The sequence below is a fragment of the Syngnathus floridae genome, chromosome 8 (genome assembly GCF_059516105.1).
Source record: "Syngnathus floridae isolate MCC-2025c chromosome 8, RoL_Sflo_1.0, whole genome shotgun sequence".
Classification (NCBI taxonomy): Eukaryota; Metazoa; Chordata; class Actinopteri; order Syngnathiformes; family Syngnathidae; genus Syngnathus; species Syngnathus floridae.
The window spans coordinates 2,756,641-2,778,929 of NC_142420.1; the positions used below are offsets into that span (position 1 = coordinate 2,756,641).

At 42.6% G+C, this 22,289-nt stretch overlaps 5 protein-coding genes across 8 annotated transcripts; 1 reads left to right on the forward strand and 4 right to left on the reverse strand.

The window, feature by feature from the left end:
- Positions 1-121: 121 nt before the first annotated feature.
- On the reverse strand, positions 122-7,036 carry cracdla (cracd like a). Of its 2 annotated transcripts, none has more exons than XM_088383651.1 (11): positions 5,718-7,036; positions 4,728-4,812; positions 4,502-4,617; positions 4,283-4,427; positions 3,751-3,892; positions 3,530-3,691; positions 3,187-3,438; positions 2,110-3,082; positions 1,212-1,960; positions 985-1,069; positions 122-926 (listed from the first exon to the last, which is right to left on the reverse strand). In XM_088383651.1, exons 3-11 carry the CDS (start codon positions 4,548-4,550, stop codon positions 739-741), a joined length of 2,745 nt encoding a protein of 914 aa, XP_088239777.1. In that variant the 5' UTR covers positions 4,551-4,617; positions 4,728-4,812; positions 5,718-7,036; the 3' UTR covers positions 122-738. The 2 variants fall into 2 exon arrangements, with proteins under 2 accessions (XP_088239777.1, XP_088239778.1); XM_088383652.1 differs by having other exon boundaries at positions 5,708-7,036.
- Positions 7,037-7,417: 381 nt separating this feature from the next.
- On the reverse strand, positions 7,418-9,284 carry mitd1 (MIT, microtubule interacting and transport, domain containing 1). Its single transcript, XM_088383653.1, has 7 exons — positions 9,004-9,284; positions 8,825-8,926; positions 8,463-8,599; positions 8,280-8,366; positions 8,028-8,137; positions 7,772-7,832; positions 7,418-7,697 (listed from the first exon to the last, which is right to left on the reverse strand). Exons 1-7 carry the CDS (start codon positions 9,146-9,148, stop codon positions 7,602-7,604), a joined length of 738 nt encoding a protein of 245 aa, XP_088239779.1. The 5' UTR covers positions 9,149-9,284; the 3' UTR covers positions 7,418-7,601.
- Positions 9,285-9,708: 424 nt separating this feature from the next.
- Positions 9,709-11,285, forward strand: mrpl30 (mitochondrial ribosomal protein L30). The gene is made up of 5 exons (XM_088383730.1): positions 9,709-9,990; positions 10,290-10,361; positions 10,440-10,586; positions 10,650-10,723; positions 10,984-11,285. Exons 1-5 carry the CDS (start codon positions 9,937-9,939, stop codon positions 11,114-11,116), a joined length of 480 nt encoding a protein of 159 aa, XP_088239856.1. The 5' UTR covers positions 9,709-9,936; the 3' UTR covers positions 11,117-11,285.
- Positions 11,286-11,507: 222 nt separating this feature from the next.
- txndc9 (thioredoxin domain containing 9) lies at positions 11,508-13,659 on the reverse strand. Of its 2 annotated transcripts, none has more exons than XM_088383728.1 (5): positions 13,536-13,659; positions 12,897-13,083; positions 12,705-12,823; positions 12,267-12,521; positions 11,508-12,161 (listed from the first exon to the last, which is right to left on the reverse strand). In XM_088383728.1, exons 2-5 carry the CDS (start codon positions 13,068-13,070, stop codon positions 12,044-12,046), a joined length of 666 nt encoding a protein of 221 aa, XP_088239854.1. In that variant the 5' UTR covers positions 13,071-13,083; positions 13,536-13,659; the 3' UTR covers positions 11,508-12,043. The 2 variants fall into 2 exon arrangements, with proteins under 2 accessions (XP_088239854.1, XP_088239855.1); XM_088383729.1 differs by having other exon boundaries at positions 13,494-13,625.
- A 108-nt stretch (positions 13,660-13,767) lies between these two features.
- Positions 13,768-22,049, reverse strand: rev1 (REV1 DNA directed polymerase). Of its 2 annotated transcripts, none has more exons than XM_088383724.1 (22): positions 21,852-22,049; positions 20,716-20,791; positions 20,473-20,602; positions 20,218-20,386; positions 19,699-20,142; positions 18,846-19,540; positions 18,685-18,777; positions 18,492-18,608; positions 18,300-18,408; positions 18,097-18,225; positions 17,727-17,881; positions 17,537-17,656; positions 17,235-17,455; positions 16,973-17,145; positions 16,668-16,885; positions 16,407-16,588; positions 16,079-16,342; positions 15,906-16,005; positions 15,626-15,825; positions 15,418-15,568; positions 15,178-15,280; positions 13,768-15,096 (listed from the first exon to the last, which is right to left on the reverse strand). In XM_088383724.1, exons 2-22 carry the CDS (start codon positions 20,779-20,781, stop codon positions 14,985-14,987), a joined length of 3,951 nt encoding a protein of 1,316 aa, XP_088239850.1. In that variant the 5' UTR covers positions 20,782-20,791; positions 21,852-22,049; the 3' UTR covers positions 13,768-14,984. The 2 variants fall into 2 exon arrangements, with proteins under 2 accessions (XP_088239850.1, XP_088239849.1); XM_088383723.1 differs by having other exon boundaries at positions 18,483-18,608.
- Between the last annotated feature and the right edge of the window lie 240 nt (positions 22,050-22,289).

A 22,289-nucleotide genomic window follows, 5' to 3' on the forward strand; every position in this document is an offset into this window, starting at 1 on the left:
TTGCCAAACCATTACTTTTGTCTAAACAAAACTAATCCACACCATTTAGCCAGAAGATAATAATCCAGATACTCAGAACAGTAATATGAAATATTTTTTCTATACATTCATAACATCAAAATTATATCCAGAAATATTCTTTATTTCAAAGTGTTGGAGTGGCAAATAACATGGACATTTTACAGTATAATACAATTGAATACACAACCCTTTGGAAAGAATTACACTTCAATTTAACTTTTTTTTTTTTTTTTTAACCCTGTCATCCACTAAATTGTGGTTTGCCCATAGCAGCTTTTCCCATTTCTGTTTCCATACTACATTTAAGGAATGCAACAGTTGAACATGTGTTAATTATTACAAATATACATCATTATATTGATATCATCCATTCATTTTCGGAACCGCTTATCTTCACGAGCTGGAGCCTATCCCAGCTGACTTTGGGCAGCAGGCAGGGAACACCTGAACTGGCTACCAGCCAATCACAGGGCACACATAGACAGACAACCATTCCTCTGTGGTTGAAATATTTTTGCGCTTTCATAAGTTTCTCTGCGGACTTTCATTTGCTCTTAGAGCTTCTTGACTGTCTTCCTTTAAAATGGCAGAATTGTATGTATCCAAAGTAGGAGTGGCGATATAAAACCTCCTCAAAAGAGGCTGATTTTTCATTTCAGCTTTCAAAAAGACAAGTGTGCTATGATTCTTAGGGAGCTAAATAATAAAAAAAAATCCTCAGTCCATGGTCTTGTCACTCCACGCCATGGACTTCCTTTTGGCCAGTTCCATCCAGGAAGGCTGAGCGTTGTCAGGCGTGGACCTCAAGATGGGTGACGAGGAAGGCGACCGCGAGGACCCCATGTTTTTGCGCATCCATTTCTCTTCGCGAGGTCTGTCAGGCACTCGGATGGGGCTGTGGGACTCTGGAAGAAAACACAAAGTTACCTCAGATGAAAAGATTCCACTTGGGAATTGCCGTACCTGGAGGTTTGAAGCCTTCTTCAGGTTTTGTGTCTTTGCCTTGTGTGAGGGGTTCAGTCTTGATTTCCACTTTCCTCAACTCCACCTAAGAAGATTGGGAATCATGAAAAGAGAAATTGGGAAGTAACAATGTCATGTCAATGTCATAAAGTACGTGAACTTCTACTTAAGGACCAAGCGTAAGTATGTTTGCCATTTCTGAAGATGGTTAACAAAGAAGTACAAACCCCTTTTGTTAAAGTCGGACAACACCACTCGGCTTGTCTCTCCAAAAACGCAGCTCGCTCGCTGACTGATCGGGCCAAAATGCTGCGGTTCACCGGAGGTGAGGAGCTCTCCTTTTCCTGGATTGTACATTTGCCCTGGTCCACAAATTTGGGCTGCTGTGCAGTAGGTTGGAGACCTCGTTGGCTCCAAGGTAGCGGGTGCTGGTCTGAAGTCTGGTAGGACTGGGCTCGTGATTGAGTCGTCGCTGTTCCAAACTGAGACGGGGTGTCTGACTGAGCGTTGGAGCGTGATGGAGACCCACATTTTGTCCATACGTTTCTTTGCAAGGCCGGTTGACTTGTATTTACATGTGATTGAGGTGCTTCGGGTTCTTTCCAGGTGTTGACTGTTGTCTTCTGGAACGATTCGCCGTGCTCCATTACAACTCTGCCGCCGCCATCGTGTGCTGGTTTCTCATATTCTTGTAATCGTACAGACTGAGATTTCTCATTTAACATCTCAGCAGAATTTGGTGTCTTCTCTGGTGGAGCCGAACTCGAGCAGTCCTTTGGAAATCGTCTCGCAAAAAGCTGCTGGAGGCTTCTGGTCTTTTCCATTGCTAGACTCATCCAGGATACCTCGGGTGAACTTGTTTGCGGGGTCGATTGAAGCTCCTGAGATTGATTTAAGGAGGTTGATTGGACGTTTGTTGGGAAGGTGGGAGCCTCGAAGATAGACGGAGGGCTCGGCTTGCATGAGAGGACTGGATCTGTGGAGGCAAAACAAATGGTTGTTGGAAATGTTAGAATGAGGTAAATTAAAAAATATATATGTATGACATACATGCTGGTTATTTAGTCATTTATTTTTACTCGAATTAAAGGGCACCCAAAAAAAAAAAACTAGGCGAGAACTCACCTGTCTGTGTGAAATCTCCCGCATTAGCATTTTTGGACAGGCTATCGTGATCTCGGCTTTCTTGACTTTTCAGTCCGACGCTCGGCTCCTCACTCGACGACTTCCCCGACTGACGGCTGGAAGATCCATCGGACCAAAATCGCATGGAGTTAGAGGTGGAGCGGAGTTTAAAACCAAACATGGTCTTTGCTTCTTCTTCTCCTTCCTCCTTGATTTCCACCTTTGTGGCCACGACGACCCCCTCCACTTCCTGCGATGGGACAGCATCTACGGCTTTAGCTCCTTCGAGATTTTTCGCACTATCCTGCCTTTCCCAGGGATGTCCTGAGCTTCTCTGCTCTTGTCTAAGTTTTCCCACTGCAAAAGGCCTAGCTCCTGGCTGCAGATCCTTACGCTCATCCCTTTGCCTCAAGCTTGACGTTATGTCCTCCACCGGTCCTCCTACCTTGTGTCTGGACCCCGCTTGTCCTACAACTCCCACAAAACTGCCTGATCGCGGTCTGTCTTCGATGCGGCTCTTGGCAGAGGTAATGGAGGAATGAAATGATCCAGATCCAGGTCTTTTTAGTCCTCTCACGCTGTCTACGTCGGCTTCATCCTGAGGACAAATTACGGATCTGGACAACGTTGATGCACCGCTATTGGACAGCTGGCTGGAGGAGATGATTTCACTCTTATTGTGGGTCTTTCTTTCAATTCCAGAATCCTCTGAGTATGGATGTGCTCTCTCGCTTGATACTACAAGTGCTCGCCTCTGAAGCTTCACTTGAAGCTCTTGAGAGGACACGGGAGAGCATCTGCCAGCACGGTCCAGAGTGGCTTCCGATCGGAACGCTTCGGGCTGGGTGGATTTCGGAAAGGTTTCTTGTGACACCTTGATTTCGCCTTGTTCTTCCAATATGACTTCCTCCTTAGCGTGTTCATCTGTCACAGGTTCAGGATGGTTGTTCATGTCATCCACCTTAGCATCAGGCTGTTAAAAATGGACAAGATTATTTTATTATTAAACCCATTCAGGAAATGCTAACATTTCAAGAGGAAGTAATATTCCATAAGGTGGAGAAGAGGACCACTCACTTCAGCCGCTCTCCTCTTGGTGCTGACCCTCTGGTTGCGGGGCTTGATGGACATACGATGCCGGGCAGCAGATGTGTCCAAAGAAGGGGTGAACTGGGCCGGAGTGCTAAAGTCCGACGGGAACTCGCCAGGAGAAGGGACAGCGGGACCAAATGGGATGAACGTTGGGGACGGCGTAGTGGCCGCCCCAAATTTGGATGCTGGAGGTTTGAAGATGGGGGAGAGTGGGTGTGAGCTTGGCTGGGATGCCACCTGTGAAGATGAACATCAGATTTGTACTTCCAACATTGCCCATATACGTTTCTTTTTGTCGGTTTGAACCTGGAACTGATCTCAATTTCACCTTTCTGAGGGCTCCATGGGTTGGAACATCCACAGTAGAAAATTCAGGGCTCTTGTGAGGAGCAAGGCCCTCATTAGAGTTGCCACCTCCATTCTCTTGTCGCCTGATGGGCAGAACAAGAGGAGGCGGTCCCAGATGCATCTTCTGCTGCTGAAGCTTCACCTGAAAATGCAGCAGCGCTGAGTTGTGGCCTCCGTTTTCAAAAAGAAAAGAAACCTCACCTGCAGAGCTTTGATTTTGCTGTGGACGTTCTCCTGGGATGACACCCTGACTGGCTCGTCGTCGTCATCTGCATGCACCTGGTCGGCCCAGAAGATGCTGTCGTGGGAGAGCGCTCGAGATCCCATAATTCCCTGGGGGCATCTACAGTGTAAATAGATGACGCACCGATCTATGAGACATTCAAGTTAACTCTTCAAAAAGAAATGGATGGATGGATGGATGGATGGATGGATGGATGGATGGATGGATGGATGGATGGATGGATGGATGGATGGATGGATGGATGGATGGATGGATGGATGGATGGATGGATGGATGGATGGATGGATGGATGGATGGATGGATGGATGGATGGATGGATGGATGGATGGATGGATGGATGGATGGATGGATGGATGGATGGATAAATGAGAGAGAGAATAAAATTGCAAGTAATAACTATTTTTTTTTTTTAAAGTGAAGATCAAAATCAAAGCTCATTTTCTTTCATATACTTTTGGTCCTCTCTACATTTTGAGCCATCACACTCACGCCAAATCCTCCTCGGATCCCAGCGCCTTTCCTGCAAGGATGTCACTGGCCGACTGGCTGAACTTGGCATTGAACTCCACGCCTGCTCGCTTGCTTCTCATAAACAGACGAGCCCTAGGAAACTTGACTCTGGACTTTGGTGGTTCTAGAAAATATAACATGTTTGAGACTGTCTTTTCAATGTTATGATCATTTCGATAGATTGCTCGATAATCTCACCTGAAGTATCTTCGGCGCACACCTCTGTATTCGCCGAGAAGGCCTCCATTTGTCTGCCTGGTACAAACTGGTCGGCACAAAAGTCCAGATGGCAAGAGCCAACAAGAACCAGTTCACTGGGCGGGAAAAAAAAATATAATATTGTTTGCAGATAAGTAAGCCCTGAGATGTGACGCACGGACTTGCGGTTCAAAGGTTTACTGTTCTTATCAAGAACGGGACCAACCTTCGCTGTTAGAGGGTGGGGTGTGCACCCTTTTGTCCTTTTCATGAATCGACTGCACGCTTGCAGGACATTACATTAGGTACACCTGCAGATGAGATTGAATCAGATTAGGAAAATGCTAGACAAAGTAGCATCCTTTTTTTTTTTTTTTAGTTCCAGAGTTGTGATTCCAACAAATTTAGCAGACACACCCCCGGCATGTGAGGAAGGGCTTGATGTTTTTATGATTTTCATTTTTGTGCAGTGATGTCCATAATCACGATGTGTTCCTAAAGTTCTAAAAAAAAATCATTTTTTAAAATAAATAATATAAGCCCAAAATTAAACAAAGAGAAAAATTCAATACAAGTGTGAGAATGGACGACATTAAGAAAAAAATATTTCACATCGAAGTCTATTTTGCCAACAACACAATGCATAATCTTCTTCTATAATCTTTCACTAGATGGATGATGACAGAAAGAGACCATTCCTCTTTGCACACTAAATTATCCAGCGACCTGTTTCCTCTCCTCTAGCCCCCTCCCTGGTTTTTAGTGGGGTTGGAGTCTGGGGAATTCCTACAATTTTCATAAATCAAATTGAACACATCTTAACTAGGGGTGGCAATAATTATGAAGGTCACTATATCTCGAATTTTAGTCATTTGTGTACTTTCTCGCTGCGTGCATCACACACTTGCTCCGGATCGAGCAGTCCGGCTGTCAGTGCTGTTGTCAACACCGTGCCCTGGTATCGTGATAAAGACGAGATATGTCCGCTCGTGAAAGCAAAGTCCAGACTGCACCTCATCTGTCGTGTTGACAAACACGTGAGAGCCCGGATGGAAAAACAGGCCTAAAGTTAATTTCATATACGTGTGGTCATGCATGAAGCAAGAAGACCATTTTTGGGAGTCTTAGATGATCTCAATGACAAGACTTCACATGTCACAGCAGACCCCCCCCCCCACACACACCCCCACTCAAAAATAAAAGTACCTCAACATACCACGAGTCAACCCAGGACTCAGCTGTCTGTTGTCCCCCAAGTTGTGTTGTCAGCGTCCCGTCCTGTTTGAACCTGCAGGTTTGTCGTCCACATCTGCAGAGAGACAGGAGGGGGAGGAGGGAAGGCGGAGTGAGTGCCAGAGAGAGAGAGGGAGAAGGTCACTATGGTGGGACATGCACATGCACAAAAAGAGGACAGAATAGAATGAGACAGAGAAGGAGGGAGGGAGTGTGGGAGAGAGGAGGAGGAGAGATACTCTATTACATTAGGAGCACACTGTGGCCTTCTGCGCTAAGCTCCTTATAAAACACTAACCTGATTTTGGGCCCAGAAATGAGAGTAAAGGAGGGAGGGAGGGAGGGGATGCGGAGGTGGAGGGTGTGTGTGTGTGTGTGGAGGGGGGGTAATGAAAGCTCGTAGTTGGAAACACGGCAGGAATGAATGTTCACGCTCACTCTAAAAGAGGAATGAAATAAAAACTACTAACACATGTCAAATGTTACATTCCTGCACATTCTCATCATTAAATAATTATAGCTTCGCTGTGGGCTATATAGGTCAGGTCAAAAAACATAATTATATATTCATGTATATACTATATTTGTATATGAATATATGCATATTATACACTCTTTATATGGTAATTTGGCAATATTTTCATTCAGTGATGATTTAATATTTTGTTAAAAGCGTTTTTTTTCATTATTTACCTTCACCATACCATTATTGAAATGTAGATTTATGTACGCAAAATATCTATGATTTAATATTTCTTTAAAAACATATTTACAAAAATATTATTACATTAAATCACATAATATAATTTATTGATGAAACTTTTTAGATTATTCATTTGTAAAAAAATGTATATAAATATATTTTCCATCCATAGACACATTGTCATTAACATAAACAAAAAACTGTATAATAAAACTAAAATCAAGTCAAACCACTCACCCTTTGAAAGACCTGAAAAGAAAGGTGTTTATAATAAAGTCACCTCACATATTAGAGAATAATTCAAATGTAAAATTTAAGGTGTTAATGTAAAAGGCTTCTGGTTCTCACATAAATCTGCTCTCCCACCCACAGCACCAAACCAGCTGTTGTTGTGGATTACCTCAGTGAGACGTCTATGTTTTGCTTAATATGACCATTCATGGAATCAATCGAAAATGTTATCGATCCACATTAAGTCCTGTGACACCAATACATCGAGCTGTAACTCTTAAGGTTCTTTGCGTTAATATATAAATTTTGGTGGCAGCTCCACCATCCTGCTCGATGCATGCGCCCCTTTCCGGGATTATAATTTCCCCCGGTGGTGCATGCAGATGACATATCGAGATTAAGGCCGAGAGATAATCCGATCACAACGCCGTTTCAACTCTCACGGCTCATGGTTCATTCACACATTTTCCAGACAACGTCAACAGGCCACAGTATAAGAGACGCCTACACAAACAAATGCTTTGGGTAATAAAAAAGTTATATTGACACCTAACCGTTTAGTTTACATTTTGTAAAATCACAAACTAGTGACATATATTTACACCATTCTTACTGTAACTCAATACAATTGTGTATTTTTAACATTATACCACATTTAATAGTAAGTAAATCTAGATTAAATGACATTAATTCAATAAATTTTGTGAAAATAAAAATCAATTTTTACAATTTTACAATATGCAGATACAATATTTTACCAACCAAGCTATCCACTGTTCTCCCCATTTTAAGAGCATGATAAAAAAAGGCACCAGATTATATTCATTTAAATACAAATCTAAGATCTTCTGCTTGATTACATTTTTAACATGATTTTTTTTACAATACATTCATAATAAAAATAGATGCATTAAATGTAAGTGACTGTGTGCCTCATAGGACTTTGGTGTGTTTTGTATGGAAAATGTCTACTGTGGTTTTGTGGCACTGCCTGAGGTCATAGTCACAGTATCCAATCGAGAACCGTCCCTGTGGATGATCACAACAACACATGAGAACGTAAAACGCAAATTTGGAATCTCAACAATCAAATGTGGACTCACTTTGGGTTTCTTGAAGTAATCCAGCCCTCTTCCGATCTTGACAATCCAACCGTTATCAAACCTACAAAGAGTCCACCATGATAGCGTTTGGTGAGTGATGTGAAGGTGATGATGACCATAGAAAACTAAGTATTGCTCATCTTCCAAACGTCATTTTGCCATATCCCAAAAAACAGGTGAGCTATGATTGAGCAAACGTGATGCCATTTTTAGTTGTGGTGATTTTCATCCTGCACTTTTCCTTCACTCATAGTACCTGATCTCTCGGTCATGGATGGAGGTGGAGTACCGCAGGTCAAGAGTGACGCCGTGAGCACCGAGGCTCTGCTTCAGCTCGGCCATACAGCTTGCCTGTTGGCCACCATCCTGCACAGCAACGCGTATGAATGCCACCTCAATAAACTTCTAACTAAATTTCAATAATTGTTTACACAGTTGCAGACATAGTCTTTATTGGAATCATATTTTGTGTGAAACCTTACTGTTTGAAAAAACCCCAGAAACTTACTTCTTCAGGTGACGTGAGGAGATGTATGGTCTTCACCTTGCATGACGCTTTGAGTAGCATCTCACAGAACCGCAAGAAGTTGTACAGCTACCATGCATGGAAACATGACTTGTGTTCAATTCAAACAAATATTAGGAACCCCTGTAAATTGAATATGATCCAACAATGTGACTGTTGGCTAACCTGATGTGTGTGTCGTATGTAAGGATCCTCCACCCAGACCTCGGTAAGAGCACCGCTGATGTACGGCTTGAAGATGGCCTCGTAACTGTAACCTGTGGCATCCTCCTCTATCCTTACCTGCTCGTGGTACTTTCCCTCTGAGAAAACAGAGAGGGAGGAGGAATGTGTGATATTCCCCCAAGGGTCAGAATATAATTTTTTTTAATCACAAATTTGACATTGGATTCAATCAGTCTTAGAAAACCCATACAAAGAGATACAATATAATTCGATTTGTCTACTTGCATATTAGTGCTTTAGCAGCATGTAGCGTAAATAAATGATTATTATTATGATCAATCAATTGACCATTTTATGATTACCTTCTTTCGTCTTGTTCACATGAGCTTTGATTTGTTCTGCTCTGTCCATATAACCTTTTATCTTTTCCCTGTAATGTCCTCTCTTCGACTCATCCTTCACTGCTGCTGGCAATAGAAAATGTAAATTGTGGAATATATACAGTAGTGTGAATAAAAGGGGCGAGACGTGTGGCGGCGACCTTTTTGGGCGTCTAACAACAACTGAATGCCTTCTTGGTAGCAGACGAGAGACTCCAAGAAGCGGCCACTCTGGTCCAACTCCACCGCCCGCTTTAGCACAGAGATGGCGGACGACTCCATACCTGGTAGGTGATTTTGAGTCATGTTGTCAAATGTAGGGTCACGATTTGAGGGAGATTGTGGGCAAGGGTGGCATCAACCAAAGGATTGTTAGTGGCAGCATTAGCATAAGCGATGGTGCTTCACTTCCGTGTGGTTCCGTTGCCAATATATGTCCCTAGGGAACGTAGTGGCTGATTTTGTTCCGCCAGTGGTTTGCTTGGTTTGCATCGTTAAAATTTATTATTATATATATTATTTTAAGTATGTACCGGGTATTTACATGATAAAAATGATAGCGCAGTTATATGGTTCTGCTTATAATTTTTAAACCATAACCCAGAAACCATAACTGTTAACGCCAACAAATTAAGTGGCAATTTAGACGGGTACGTCTACAAAACATGTCCCCAGGAAACGTAATGACACATTTTTGTTATTTTTGTTTTCGTTTAAAAACCCGAGGCATTTTTTATGTATATATTTTTGTTAATTTTGGCGTTTTTTAACTATGTTTTCTTCTGTGAGTTGTTAGTGTATATTTCTTACATTTTGACCTTTTTTAAAAAATAATAATAAAAACAAATTGAACACACGCGGATGTCGCTTGACGTATTTCTGGTTCCGGATGAGGCTTAATGGTGGTCGTGTTTCTCGTGTGGTCTTCTCTTAGCTGTCCAAAATATTTTCTTTAGTTATAGTAATATTAACTGGATATTGCATTTTGTTCTTTAAATTTGCATTTCGATTTTCGTCATATGATTGAAGCTTGATTGCGCATGTTTCACGCGACTTCCGCGCACTAACCTTGTCCTGCAGCTCGGTCAAAATGAATGTTAGGAGCCACTAAAATGTCTGCATTCAGTTTAAAGTCATCATCCGTCAAAGTAAGAGCTTCGCCTAATATATACTCTTCCACTGTTTGAAAAATATAAAATGTCTTTCCTGTCAGTTATTTTTGGTTCATGTAATGAACTATTGTGATTAGAATTAATCACCTTATAAAATTGATCACCTTGTTCCTTATAAAAAAGGGTTTTGCAAACTGGAGGTCTGGGCCCAAATTAGATGGGGATTAAAATTAAATCGGATGTAAAATGTTATTTCACCATAAAGGACTGTTTGATTTTTGTTTGTCCTATGTGTTCTTTGTCATGAGTTTATTAACTATGTGTTGTTGTGATAGGTCCTGACAGGAATTTCCCGTTATATTTTGTTTGGACGCAGCAAGTTTACCAGAGCAAGAATTCCACAAGAGGTAAATCTGATTTTGTTGCCATTTTAAGATTGTCTGCTTTATAGTCTTCATAACCTCATCTGTGTCTTGCCCTAATAGCTCTTTGAAGAGCGGTCGAAGGAACATGAGAAATATGGTGGCGACCCAGAGCAGCCTCACAAACTTCACGTAGTGACTCGTGTCAGAAGCGCAATGAGACGGCCATACTGGGAGAAAGACATGGTGAAGAACCTGGGCCTCCAAAAGGTGAGGCTGCTCTTCTAATTTGAGTTAAATGTGAAATATAATGGCCTTGTCATTGTCATGCAGCCACATGTTCCTGTGATCCACAAGAATATACCTGCAGTCAACAACAAACTCAAAGTCATCAAGCATCTTGTCAGGTATGAGATGCTACATTTGAAAACAGCATTTGGGAATTTTTATTGTGAGCCTAATAACATGAGTATCTAAAGCCAAGTCGTTTTAAATTGTACTTAAAAAAACTATAAATTTAATAAAAGTCCTCGTGCTGATAACCTGCCATTTTCTCTTTAAATTGCTGATTAGATTGTCATAATTATATTTGTATTTTATTAATCTGTCAATGTTGTAAACAGTTTTAACGAAGATAAATGGAGATGGGATGACAATACTTTTTCAGGATTCAGCCACTGAGGACACCGTACGGGCTGCCCACCGAGCAGGACATGGCTGACAGCTACATCAATAGCAATGGCGAACTGATTGTTCGACGGCTGCTCACACCGCTCCAACCCAAAGCTATTGAATCTTAGCGCATCCACCCAGGCTGTTGGATCACCTTGGGCAATCTTAACGATGGAGCACCCTTTTCTTTTCTATTATCTTGTATTGCAGCATTCAGTCAAACTCCATTACCATGGTTACCCAGTTTGACTGTCAAATTAATTTCAGTCATCATTAAATTAAATAATTGTGAAAGCACATGTGGTCTGTAGCATTATTCACCCCATCAAGGACATTTTTCAAAAGTACAAGTTTGCTTTGTCGACTGGGACCTGCCAAAGCTAGTCAATTCACTACAATGAGACTTTCTGGGGAAAAAAAGTACATAAATTACAATATTACTGGATATATTTTTCGATGTCCAAATTAGATTTGTTTGCATTAGATGCGAGAAACAAAAATTAAGAAAGTACAATTAAATACTGTAAATCATTTTTTTTATTTTACTTGAGCAAAAACTGAAATTTTAGTCCTACAGAGTATTCATCAATCATTCTCAGTCGACTAAGTACTTTTTTCTCTGTCTGAGCAAGAACTCAGTTAAAGTTCAAGCCGTCCATCAAATATTAATTTCAAGGTTTCTAATCCCTTCACAGTACTGGGTACCTCCACAGCATTCGATACATTTTTTTAATGAATTAAGTTTCCAAACTGTTGTTTCGTTAGGCAAAACCAAGAATCTTTCGATTATCTTTTCACTTGTGTGTGAAAAGGCCTGATGTCAAGAAATAAAACGTATTTAGGCAATGGAGAATTAAATTCATTACTATGATGGCACAACGCACTTACCAAGCTGTGTAGACACGGCTGAAAGACGATTTGAAGTAACTTCCTATTTATCATGAAAACGTTTCAACAAATCGTAAAGGATGGAGTAATAAAAGAAAATAGGGCTGGCTTAGAGATTACGAAAGAGGTAGCCCAGAGAGAGAAACCAAGACGGCTGTCAAAGTCCCTCAGTCGTCATCGTCAGAATCTGTTTCATAGCCCCGCCCCCTGATGGTCTTCTTCTCCACTTTGGTGAACCTGGAGTGAGGCTTCTGCGTGGATGTGGGTGGCTCCATCAGGTTCCCACTAGGGGGAATGAAGATGAAGGAAATGTTTACGTTCTCAAAAAGACTAATAATGATCAAGTGCGATTACAATGTATAATTTTCAAAGCACGCTGGCAGGATGTACCTGTAGTTAATAACATCGGCGCAGCCCAGTCGCCATTCCAGGATCTCGGTGCTGAAATCGTCAGTGTTCCCCAGGTCGCTGAAGCCGACCACGTAGTCCTTGGACTTGCCGTCGATGAGCAGCGCCAGGGTGGGGATGACTTTGATGCGCAGCCGCTCGGTCAAGAAGGGCGCCCTCTCCACGTTGAGTTTGATGAATTTGGTCTCGAGGTGCTTCTTTGCCAGGAGGGCCAAGTGTTTGTCCACGATCCTGCATCTAGATGTGTGGGAGACATTTGAATGAAGACCTGCACGATAGCATGACATCAAAATATGCAAAACTCAAGCAAAAAAAATCCCATACGCTTCTGGACAATTTTGGCTCCTATGCAATTCTGTCTAATTGGCTTCTCCAACATTTGCCGATTATAAACGAACGAGAATAAAACAGTGACCTCACCTGAAGGTGGTATTTCTGTAGAAATGGCAGACAACCTTCTTACTGTCCTTGACCTCACCAAAGAATTCTTTCTCACTAGAAATTTCACGGTACTCTCCGTGTCCTTTAGACAACCACTCCTGTGATGACAGAAACATAACATCGTCTCACTTTTTTGCATAAAAGGTCAATTTAAAAAAAAAAAAGGCATACTTGTTTCTGTTTCTGTGCTTTCTTCAGTGCCTCTAGTCGTCTTTCCCTCATTTTCTCAAGGTCATCTTCATCCATTTCATTGAGTTTGGTCAACTCCGCATCCACCTGATCCTCCACCACCTTAGCGGATTGCACCAGAACCTTTGTGATGCTGTCCATCATGTCGTTCGCCATAGTTGCCTTCAACCTGAGAGTGAAACGGTACACAGTCACATTTTAAATATCTAAAACATTGGCGCAACATCAAAGTAGTTTAAAACCAAGCACTGATAATGACGTGTAATACGTTGGTGTATTTAGTGCCATATTATTCTTCCACCATTTTAAATTCTGAAGTTCTGCCAGCAAAAGGCCATTTATAGGTCATATTTCGCTTCCAGGATAAATAACATTATTCTTATGAGACGACACGAAAAAGATAATAAACTACAGTCATGTATATGGCGCTACTAATGATCTACGTTACTACGAAGCTAGCGTTAACCTAGCAACGCGTTAGTAACCAGCAATAAGAGGCCAGCGAAAGTTCCACATTGAATTGCACGTTATGGAAAAACAAACAGACAAACATAAATTCGAATAAGATAGTAAATTTACCAATAAAATTAACAGAACTGTAACGCTGGTGTCGTTCGTTACCTGATAGCGACGCAGTAACAATAGTAATGCTATTGCGGAAATGACGCCAGAGTTCCGTGACGGATTTACATTTATGTGGTCTCTACCGCCACCTACTGTACAGGAGTGCAAAACTGACTTTGCAGGCTTTGTCTTCAGTTTAAAGTACTGAGGCAGGAGAAAGAAAGGAGAAGGCAGATGAGAATTGATTAGGTCAAGGAAGAAGAAATAACTTAAGACTAACTCCACAAAATTAGAAGTTAACATTTTATTATTATTATCAAGCTTTAGAAAACTTTCACAGCTTCAGGTCTTCAGGCACAAGCCAGAATTATAAAGACAAATGTTGGCCCGTTCGAAAATGTGGCCCATTTGCTTTCACCAACACATCAATGGGGAGGAGAGGAAAACATGAGAAGCAACAACTTGGAAAGTGAACAATACTTCTCAAACATTCATATGCAGAAATATTACACTAATTTGATTTGCATATATAGTTTTTTTTTTTCTTTCCTCCAACCAAGCACAGCATTTCTGAATGATGAGCGCTGAATGTCATGCAATACAAATTTACAATATAAAGTTAAAAATGTAACATTGTTCAGATCAAACTTGTGTCCAACGGGACATCTTCACTAGATAACACAAAAGAAAAAAAAAATTAGAGGTATTATATTGACAAGAGTGACAACAGCTAACCTCTTAAGTGCTCTTTTTCCCCAAAGACCCAAAAGGTCCAGTTTGCAGTTACTAAGAATTCATTAAATGTAAACAATGCAAGAGGTAAACCCTTCCATTAAACAAGTACATTGAAAAACATTTTTTTTTTACATATTTTAATGACAAGGATTTGGCACTTTTTTTTTTGCAAAAAATGTAAAATGTCAAATGTTTTGCAGTGTTTTTTTCTGCTTTTTTTAAAAAGTAGTATCAGATATGATCAGATATATTAAAGGAGAAAAGAAAAATCTTACATTGGACAAATCGTGTACCTTTTAATTTGTAATTGCACCTTCCTGCCCTCCCTCCAATAAATGTGTCAGGCACTTCCAATGAGTCGTTTTACTTTTTATTTTTGCAGTTAACTTGCATGACAGTTAAGAATGTTAAAATGTTTATTAAAACATTAACTGTGCGATTAAAAAAAAAAAAAAAGGAGGGGTGGGAATTATGGAGAGAAGAAAACGAATTCACTTTGCACTATATCCTATGTGATAGATATGTGACAAACTGTGTTCCACTTTGGAGGCCCCACTGATTTCCAAGAAAGAACACGACCTACAAAACGAGGAGCCGGTCTCTAACAGTTCTGCCCTTCGGTTGACTTGGTCTTTAAAAGACAAACAAATACAAACTTCCAAAAAAATTCGTGGCTTTTGCATTTCTTCCTTGGCTCAGGAAAGCTGTGACGTCTATGCAGCGTACAGAAGCCAGCAGTTGGGTTCAAATTTCGGAAAAAAGTTGATATGCTCATGCAATCTTCAGGGTGCTACCGTAGGTTTGCTGCACAACCACCTGCACGTTGTCCACGATGAAGTCAAAGGCCATACTCCACACAGACTCCAGCGACTGCTGCATGATCCTGCGCACACAACATGGTCACCGGATTTGTTTTCAGATAACAGTAGGAGCGATGAAGGACTTCATGAGTCGTCAAACTTGCCTCTTCATGTATTTTATGATCAGATCCAGCTTCTCCAGATCCTTGTCTTCGATTAGATCAGTGCAATATTTCACCACCTGCAGAATGTCCTCCTCCATGGGGTCTGACACAAAGTTACAAGTCTCACTACAATCCTTTCACAATGACTCATTTGTCACATAAAAAAAAGATGTCAGGAAATCTCACATCAAGATTAATCTTTTTTTCTTTTTTAACAATATTGCAGAGTCACATGTATACCTGTCATGGTGGTCACCCATTCCCGTAAAAGTGTTTTAATATCCGGTAGCTCAGAAGCTCCGGCCAATGCTGGAGGAGGGCGAAGGATGCATTTTGGCAGAGGCTCTTCGAGGTCCTGCTTTGAGGAGGATGTGGATGGACCATTTTCACCCTGCGCAAGCAAAAGTTAGAAATGTTCCACTTCCACAAAAAATCATTGCAAATCTACCTTGAATACATTCATAGGCTCCTTTAGTTTTGTAAAAGGTGCTGCTTTGGCAGGGCTGTTGATTAGGCGGGGCTTCTTTTGAGGCGATGGGCCCTTTTTGGCAGGGCTTACTGCGTTCTTCCTCTTGTATCGCCGCTTCACTCGTCCGATGCCGACTCCTACAGACTGCTTCAGCTGCAAAAGTGCATTCTTCTGCTCCACTGCGGGGAAATAAGAATGAGAAACAGAAAAAAAAAAAAACCTGTGCTGCAAATAGAATTAGAACACTTCAAAGGCGTACATGTTTTTGTCTGAGGCTGGTTATTAGTAGCTCGGTTGTAAGCAGACTTAAGTTCCTCCTGGAGCTCTTTGGGGAGAGCGGCGAAAACTTCTGGGTCAACCTGCAATCACACATTAGAGAAGAAATATATTTTTTTTTAATATGACACTGATCAGCTACGAATGTCCACATACCTGGGAGTAGTTGGGCAGCTCCAAAATAATTCCAGGACTGTCCGGCTGGTTTGGAATCTGCAGTAGAAGCGCTCCAGGCGGTGCAGGGTGGTTGTTCAGTGCAGGAGGAGAACAAGCGGAGGAGACCAGCCGTGACTTGGGACTCGAAGGTTGTGGAGCGGCAGGATGGCAGTGTTTTTGTTGTTTGCCTTCTCTGCAAGTCCACGACTGTTCTACTTGTAATCTCAGCTCTGCGGGCAGGGCTTCCAACACGGATAGATCCACCTTGGACATCATATAAACAATGTTTGTGTGTAGGAAAAAGCACACAGCGAAACCGAGTGCCTACCTGTGAAGGTGAGGGGATTTCGATACTGACGTCGAGACGCGTTCTGGGGTGTTTGGGCGTTTGTCTGCATGCTTCATGTTCCTTGCTAGTTCCTGGAACTGTTGCATTGGGAGACTGAGGATGCTCAACGGTTCCAGGTAATCCAGCTCGGGAAGGGGGCTGATCTTTGTTGTCAGCAGCATCTGTGACGTACATAGGACTCTTTCTAAAGTTTGTAAATACTGTACATCAACTGAAGCAGCGTCAACTAAAGAGGCTGACCTTTGCTGGTGGATGCATGGCCGAGCAACATTTCTTTGATGGACCGTGTCCGATGCCCGTTGACATTGTTGTGAGCAGACTGACTTCCCTCGAGAAGTTGGACCTGGATGCCGAGGCCTCGGAGGTCCTGCACTGGCAACTTCATAGTGTGGAACATCTTGATGACCGTAGCGGCAATCAGCTGGCCACTGGCCGTGGACTGTGCTAGCATCACTGTCCTAAACAAAAGACGAGAAGAGATGAACACATGAAAACGTCAAGTCAAGTCGTTTTGAAATGCAGCATGGAGGCAACCCCCCTCTTACTTGGCAAAGTTGTCGCAGATGCCATGGCCGCCGTATTTCGCCGTCTCCTGGGGTGCGCCCTCTTTGCGGACCATGACTTTGAGCGTCACTCTGCGACCTTGCAGCCCGGCTTCTTGTAGGCGTCGCTCCACCTCCATGGACAGGCTGGATAGGAACGACTCCGCCTCATCAACCTGAAAGAGCAATAAGTAGAAATACATGAGACATTTGCACACCGCTCTCACTGAAACCAATTAAAGAGTCCAGGAAGCGTCAGTTTGACCTTTTTAAAACGTATATTGTAGTTCATCTCTGCCGACACGGACTTCCTCTCCTTCTCGTAGCGGACGGGTCGGTCATCGAGACCCCTGCAGAAACGGAACAGCGTCTGTCCCGATCGAGGTCCAAACTTCTTCTGCAGCTGAGTCAGAGAAACGTTCCGGAGGTCTCCGCATGACTTGACCCCAATAGCTGCCAGCTTTCTGCCCATTACAGGCCCCACACCTGGAAAAAAAAAAAAAAGGCAAATCTTAAGAACACTGAGAGGAACCTATAATTCCAATCAACAGGGGGTGCTGTACTCACCTGGTAAACTGGTCACTAGCAGGTCCCGGATAAAATCATCCACATCTTCTGACTTTAAGAAATACTGCCCATCGGGCTTGGCTTTGCGTGTGGAAAGCCTAGCCAACAAGATATTGGACCCTAAATAAGATGAGAAGTAAGAGTGAATTCGAAACGCTTGCTTCAACTGATCCGAAACACGCACACTCACCCATGCCAATTGAAGCGCAGCATCCCGTTTTCTCCTTGATGTCTGCTCTGATGGCTTCAGCCAGATCCTCTGGGTCGACCCCCAACTCGGCGATGAGAGCAGAGGCGTCCAGTAGGACTTCGTCACAGCTTAGAGCTTCGATGTCATGGGTGTAACTGCAACCGACAAAAACAATCACCAAATCATATCAAATCTCCATCTTGGATGGACACTAAAATAAAACAATGACCAATCATTCCACTGGGGAAGATGCTTTGAGATATAAACGCTTTAAGTTACAAACACGGTCTGGGAAGGAATTCAATTCATATTTCAAAGCACCACTGTACTTTTCAAATGAGCGCCCGAATCGAGCAGCGTTTCCTCTTACCCGGCCAAAGTCTCGTACATGGTGAGGGCCACCTCTTTATAGGCGTCAAAGTCGTACGGGACGGACTGCAGGCTGGGGCACAGCTGTTTGGCTTTTCCGAAAAACATCCCGTTCTTCACACCTGCCTGCCTGTGAGTGAACGCCGACGCAGCGGCGAGTCAGTCAGTGAATGTTATTCGGAAGATGTAACGTCCATGTCTCACCTTGCAGCATAGCTACAGGATGCAATCTCCGCCATAGAAAGAGCCTGGTCCACTCCGTTAGCATGGACCTCTTGAGGAGCATCATCATGTGAATCTTCAAACTCTTTCCCTGTGAGGCAAAGCGACGTGCGTCATTTCTAATATCAAGCACACCTTCGATTGGACAATTTCAACAGGTAAGACCGTTCACACCAGGTGGAGCCAGAGAGTGTTTCCTCTGGTAGTACTGCTGCTCCAGCTGTGGGTTGGCCCCTGGTCTTAAAGGCACTCGCATATGCCCACGGTTACTCGTCACAGCTACGGGCTTACCTGTGAGAGGGAAGGGAAAAAAAAACCCTGAAATTCTAATATTTTGATAACTTTATTCATTTTAGACAAACCTCACCCTTGAGTTCAGGTCGATGCCGGATCCCAACAGACACAAAGAAACAATCCATGTCCACGTGGAGGATGCAAGATTTAACTGCTGTCTGTGTATCTGACAAATGAAAATAAAACATCAGGAATGTTTTTTTTTACAAACTTACTGTTTATCGCTTTTTCTACCTGGGCTTCCAAAAGTACGTTGCTCCACCAATTTCCGAAGTCGCTCTTTGCCCGGAAAGGAGGCTCCGCCCGACGCCTTCCGCTTGTTGTGCAGTTCGTTGACGTACTCGGAGAAGCCCGTCCTCCACGTGGAGATCTGGTGTAAACGCGAGTGAGCGTAATACTCTGAGATCAGGCCGCCCGTCTGCGCCGACAGCTGAGCCGCAGTGGCCGCCTCGTTGGGAGATCCGGACGCCGCCGTGCTGGGATGAGGTCGGTCGGTTGAGTTGCTTTCCAAGGCAGGGTGGAATGAGAAGGCATTTTGGTGACTTCCGTTCAGACGCACGGGAATGTGTGGATGAGATGTTGGCAAATGAGGAATTTTGTCAGGACTTGAGTCAACTTGACAGGAAGTCTGTTGCGATGAATCGAGCGCATCTTTCGAACACGATTCCTCAAAACGAACGGGCGACAGGTCGGACTGTTTCGGAGGACTGCTGGGGAACTCGTACGGGTCTAGTTTGTTCAAGGAAGTGTCTTTATGTTCGGGGCTCACCGTTCTGCATTTACTCAGGTCCTTGGAAACAAAATGTTTGTCTGTAAAAAGGTCCTTTGATTTTAAGGCACCATTAAAAAGATGAGCATGGCCATTGGTGAGGGGCGAGGGGGCGTCGATGCACTCGGGTGTCAAGTCTGAGGTCTGCAAGGATCCATTCCTGCAAGTTGATAAACTGAATGAGAAAAAAAAGGAAGCAAATTTAACAGTTCACTTGGAACACACTGAACTCCCCAGTATGAATAATATATTGATTTGTACATTAGCGGCAAAGTCATACAAAAAAAAGAAAACATTGGCATAAAAAGACATACTCACACTCTTATTTCCACTTCCTTGTGACTCCTCTGATGCGGACTGCAGAAAGCTTGAGGTTCATGTTGGTCTTCACTCTGTGGCTGCAGGGTATGAGGTGATAACTGTGGGCGCTTTAAGGGGCTTGATTTAAATAGCGGGTGGTGGGAATCGGAACTGCTGCGGTGTCTGGGTTCGACACTAAAGTGGCTGTGCTCAGGGTCGGTGTGCGAGAATGCTGAGGTGATAAGATGTGGGTTTGGCGAGAGGCTCTTCTGGTGAAAGTCTTGGTGCTTGTGAGAGGGGGAAATGGAGTTAGGTGAGTCTTGCTTAGGAACACTGTGATGACTGTGACTGGGTCCAGCGCTATCTGAGGTCTGATGCTGCTTTAGAGCTGGAAACAGTGGCCCTTTGTGTTTGGCATACAGTTGGTAGTGCAAGTGAGGGAGGCGATGCCCTGCTTTTATGCTATTTTGAAGAAGAAGAAAAAAAAAAACATTAATCCAGATCATTGATTCTCATCTGCGTTATAGATGAACTCACCTGTCGGTAATCCAGCCGGGCTTGATGACTTTTTCCCCTTTCAGCTCCTGAATTTTGTTGTTTGGCAAATTGTTGGCAATGATATGGGTGGTCTTGGAGCGGGAGTAGTAAACGTGGAACTGCCCGCCGTGCAGCATCATCAACCTGCGGAGCTCGTCTGCACTTGGCTCTGCCCACAAATCACAAATTTGGACTTATTTTATGAAGGACAACAAATGACATTTTGGCCTGTTCCAAAATCTGAACATATGTTACCTGTGTAGCCGTTAACATAGATGGCCACCCCAGAGAAAATATTGGAAGAACTGTCCCTCTGTTTCTCCTTGGGGGCATCGCTTTTGAACTGCTCCTCCAACTTTGACACCTTGGCAGCCATGTAGCCGCCCTGCAAACAAGAATGGGAATGAGTGACAACATTGTAAATTCTCTTTATGTATTTCATATGAGAAATAATGTTAATCTTATGTGACACGACTGACACTGTTAAAAGGTGCTCACCCTCTCAGCCCAACCGTTGTCATCGCTGGCATTGGCTTTCTTCTTGGTCCACACATCTCGACTCATACTGAGCTACCTGAAAACACAAATAAACACATTAAAAATGGACTGTGCAGAAAAGACGGTGGCAACTGTATAATATTTGGAGGTTACACACATGGTGTAGTTACAGCAGTCCTTACTGATTACTATTGGATTGTTCCGAATGTGCAGTCTTGATTTTTTTTAAAAAAATTATCAAATTAGTAGACAAAAATCTTGTAAACTGATTGTTTAAAAACCATGCTTAACTTAAAATGATCCAAATGCTGAGAATTTCAGCCTGTCAAAAGTAAATATTCACAGATTTCTGTCGTCCTTCAGGGAAACAGTCTGATTTTCTATCTAACAGTTACCAAATAGGACATTTGAAAATAAAAGGAATTTGTTTGCACATTTTCTGCAATGCCAATTTCAAATAATGTCCTGTTTTTATTAAAGGGACGAAATAAATACATTTTATTGGACTCAATTAATCGAAAATATAGTGACAGAATAATTATAAGAATCATCTTTAGTTGTAGGCTGCAGCTGTACTTTTCTGAATATTTGCGGCTACAAGGTCAGCTACAATTCGTATTTAGTGTTTTCCATTTGATATTTCGTGTCTTATTAAATTAATTTTAAAATTTTTGCGTAGGAAAGCTACAGATACGGATTTCATACAAATTTGGGGGAACTCAGTGGTAACACGAGAACACCTTGCTTATGTATGTTGTTCGTAAAGTCTTCGGCAATATTAAAATATATCAATCTTCAAACGGCAATGCATTAATAGCAATGTATGCAAGCTTTGTGTAGGCATATCTGCCAGCTCATGCAAACTTATTAACGAAATGCAAAAGCACTTTTGTTAGCTAACATTAGCCTAGCACGAAATCACAAAGGGCAAATCGCACAGAGTTCACGTCAGTTCAAGGCAAATTATTCCAAGCGTCAACTAATCGCTGGGGGAAACGTTACTACCGCACAAAAAAAAAAAAAAAAGCAAGAAAACAAGAAGCAGCTGAGCGCGTTGTACACAAACGGGGCCATGTGACAAACATGGAATGTCGTGTTCCTTTTGTGCTGTCAAAATGAGCACACGGCAGACTTGCCTCCGCATGTGAAGCTGTCCAGTCGTCAAACCTTCGGAAATTCCCCCAGACAGAACCAGCCTTTTATTGTCCTTATTCGGCTTCAATAACCTTTTATAGTCATGGCGACACACCGGGTAGTTGGTCATGTTCTACATCCCGTCAGGTCTCCATTGCTACCGCTTCTCGGATGGTCCCTTTTGCTTTCCATTCTGTCTGCGCTGTGGAAAAATAAACGTGTAGAGAAAGCATAGTTCCGGTATATTTTCAAAATAAAATACACCTAAGGTTACGAAGCCTGATATGTTTTATTGTTGGATAGTTTTTTTGGCCACTGCCGGAAAATATTTTTAAACGTTTAGCTTTATCTAGCTCGTCGCCCATTCACTTAAATTAACTCTTGGCCCATAACTCACGAAACAATGGCCGAATATGAATATGTCAATTTCCTAACACTTG

Excerpts from the sequence above, each read along its gene's own strand:
- cracdla (XM_088383651.1), bottom strand. The coding sequence starts at position 4,550 with ATGGAGGCCTTCTCGGCGAATACAGAGGTGTGCGCCGAAGATACTTCA. Across the intron at positions 4,428-4,501 it reads GTGCGCCGAAGATACTTCAG|AACCACCAAAGTCCAGAGTC; the intron begins GTGAGATTATCG and ends TATATTTTCTAG. Across the intron at positions 3,083-3,186 it reads CCAAGAGGAGAGCGGCTGAA|CCTGATGCTAAGGTGGATGA; the intron begins GTGAGTGGTCCT and ends CATTTTTAACAG.
- mitd1 (XM_088383653.1), bottom strand. The coding sequence starts at position 9,148 with ATGACTCAAAATCACCTACCAGGTATGGAGTCGTCCGCCATCTCTGTG. Across the intron at positions 8,367-8,462 it reads ACATACGACACACACATCAG|CTGTACAACTTCTTGCGGTT; the intron begins GTTAGCCAACAG and ends CATGCATGGTAG. Across the intron at positions 7,698-7,771 it reads ATTACTTCAAGAAACCCAAA|GGACGGTTCTCGATTGGATA; the intron begins GTGAGTCCACAT and ends GATCATCCACAG.
- mrpl30 (XM_088383730.1), top strand. The coding sequence starts at position 9,937 with ATGTTAGGAGCCACTAAAATGTCTGCATTCAGTTTAAAGTCATCATCC. Across the intron at positions 9,991-10,289 it reads TAAAGTCATCATCCGTCAAA|GTCCTGACAGGAATTTCCCG; the intron begins GTAAGAGCTTCG and ends TTGTTGTGATAG. Across the intron at positions 10,362-10,439 it reads GAGCAAGAATTCCACAAGAG|CTCTTTGAAGAGCGGTCGAA; the intron begins GTAAATCTGATT and ends TTGCCCTAATAG.
- txndc9 (XM_088383728.1), bottom strand. The coding sequence starts at position 13,070 with ATGGCGAACGACATGATGGACAGCATCACAAAGGTTCTGGTGCAATCC. Across the intron at positions 12,824-12,896 it reads AAGCACAGAAACAGAAACAA|GAGTGGTTGTCTAAAGGACA; the intron begins GTATGCCTTTTT and ends CTGTCATCACAG. Across the intron at positions 12,522-12,704 it reads TACAGAAATACCACCTTCAG|ATGCAGGATCGTGGACAAAC; the intron begins GTGAGGTCACTG and ends CCACACATCTAG.
- rev1 (XM_088383723.1), bottom strand. The coding sequence starts at position 20,781 with ATGAGTCGAGATGTGTGGACCAAGAAGAAAGCCAATGCCAGCGATGAC. Across the intron at positions 20,603-20,715 it reads ACAACGGTTGGGCTGAGAGG|GGCGGCTACATGGCTGCCAA; the intron begins GTGAGCACCTTT and ends TCTTGTTTGCAG. Across the intron at positions 18,609-18,684 it reads GCATCGACCTGAACTCAAGG|GTAAGCCCGTAGCTGTGACG; the intron begins GTGAGGTTTGTC and ends TCCCTCTCACAG.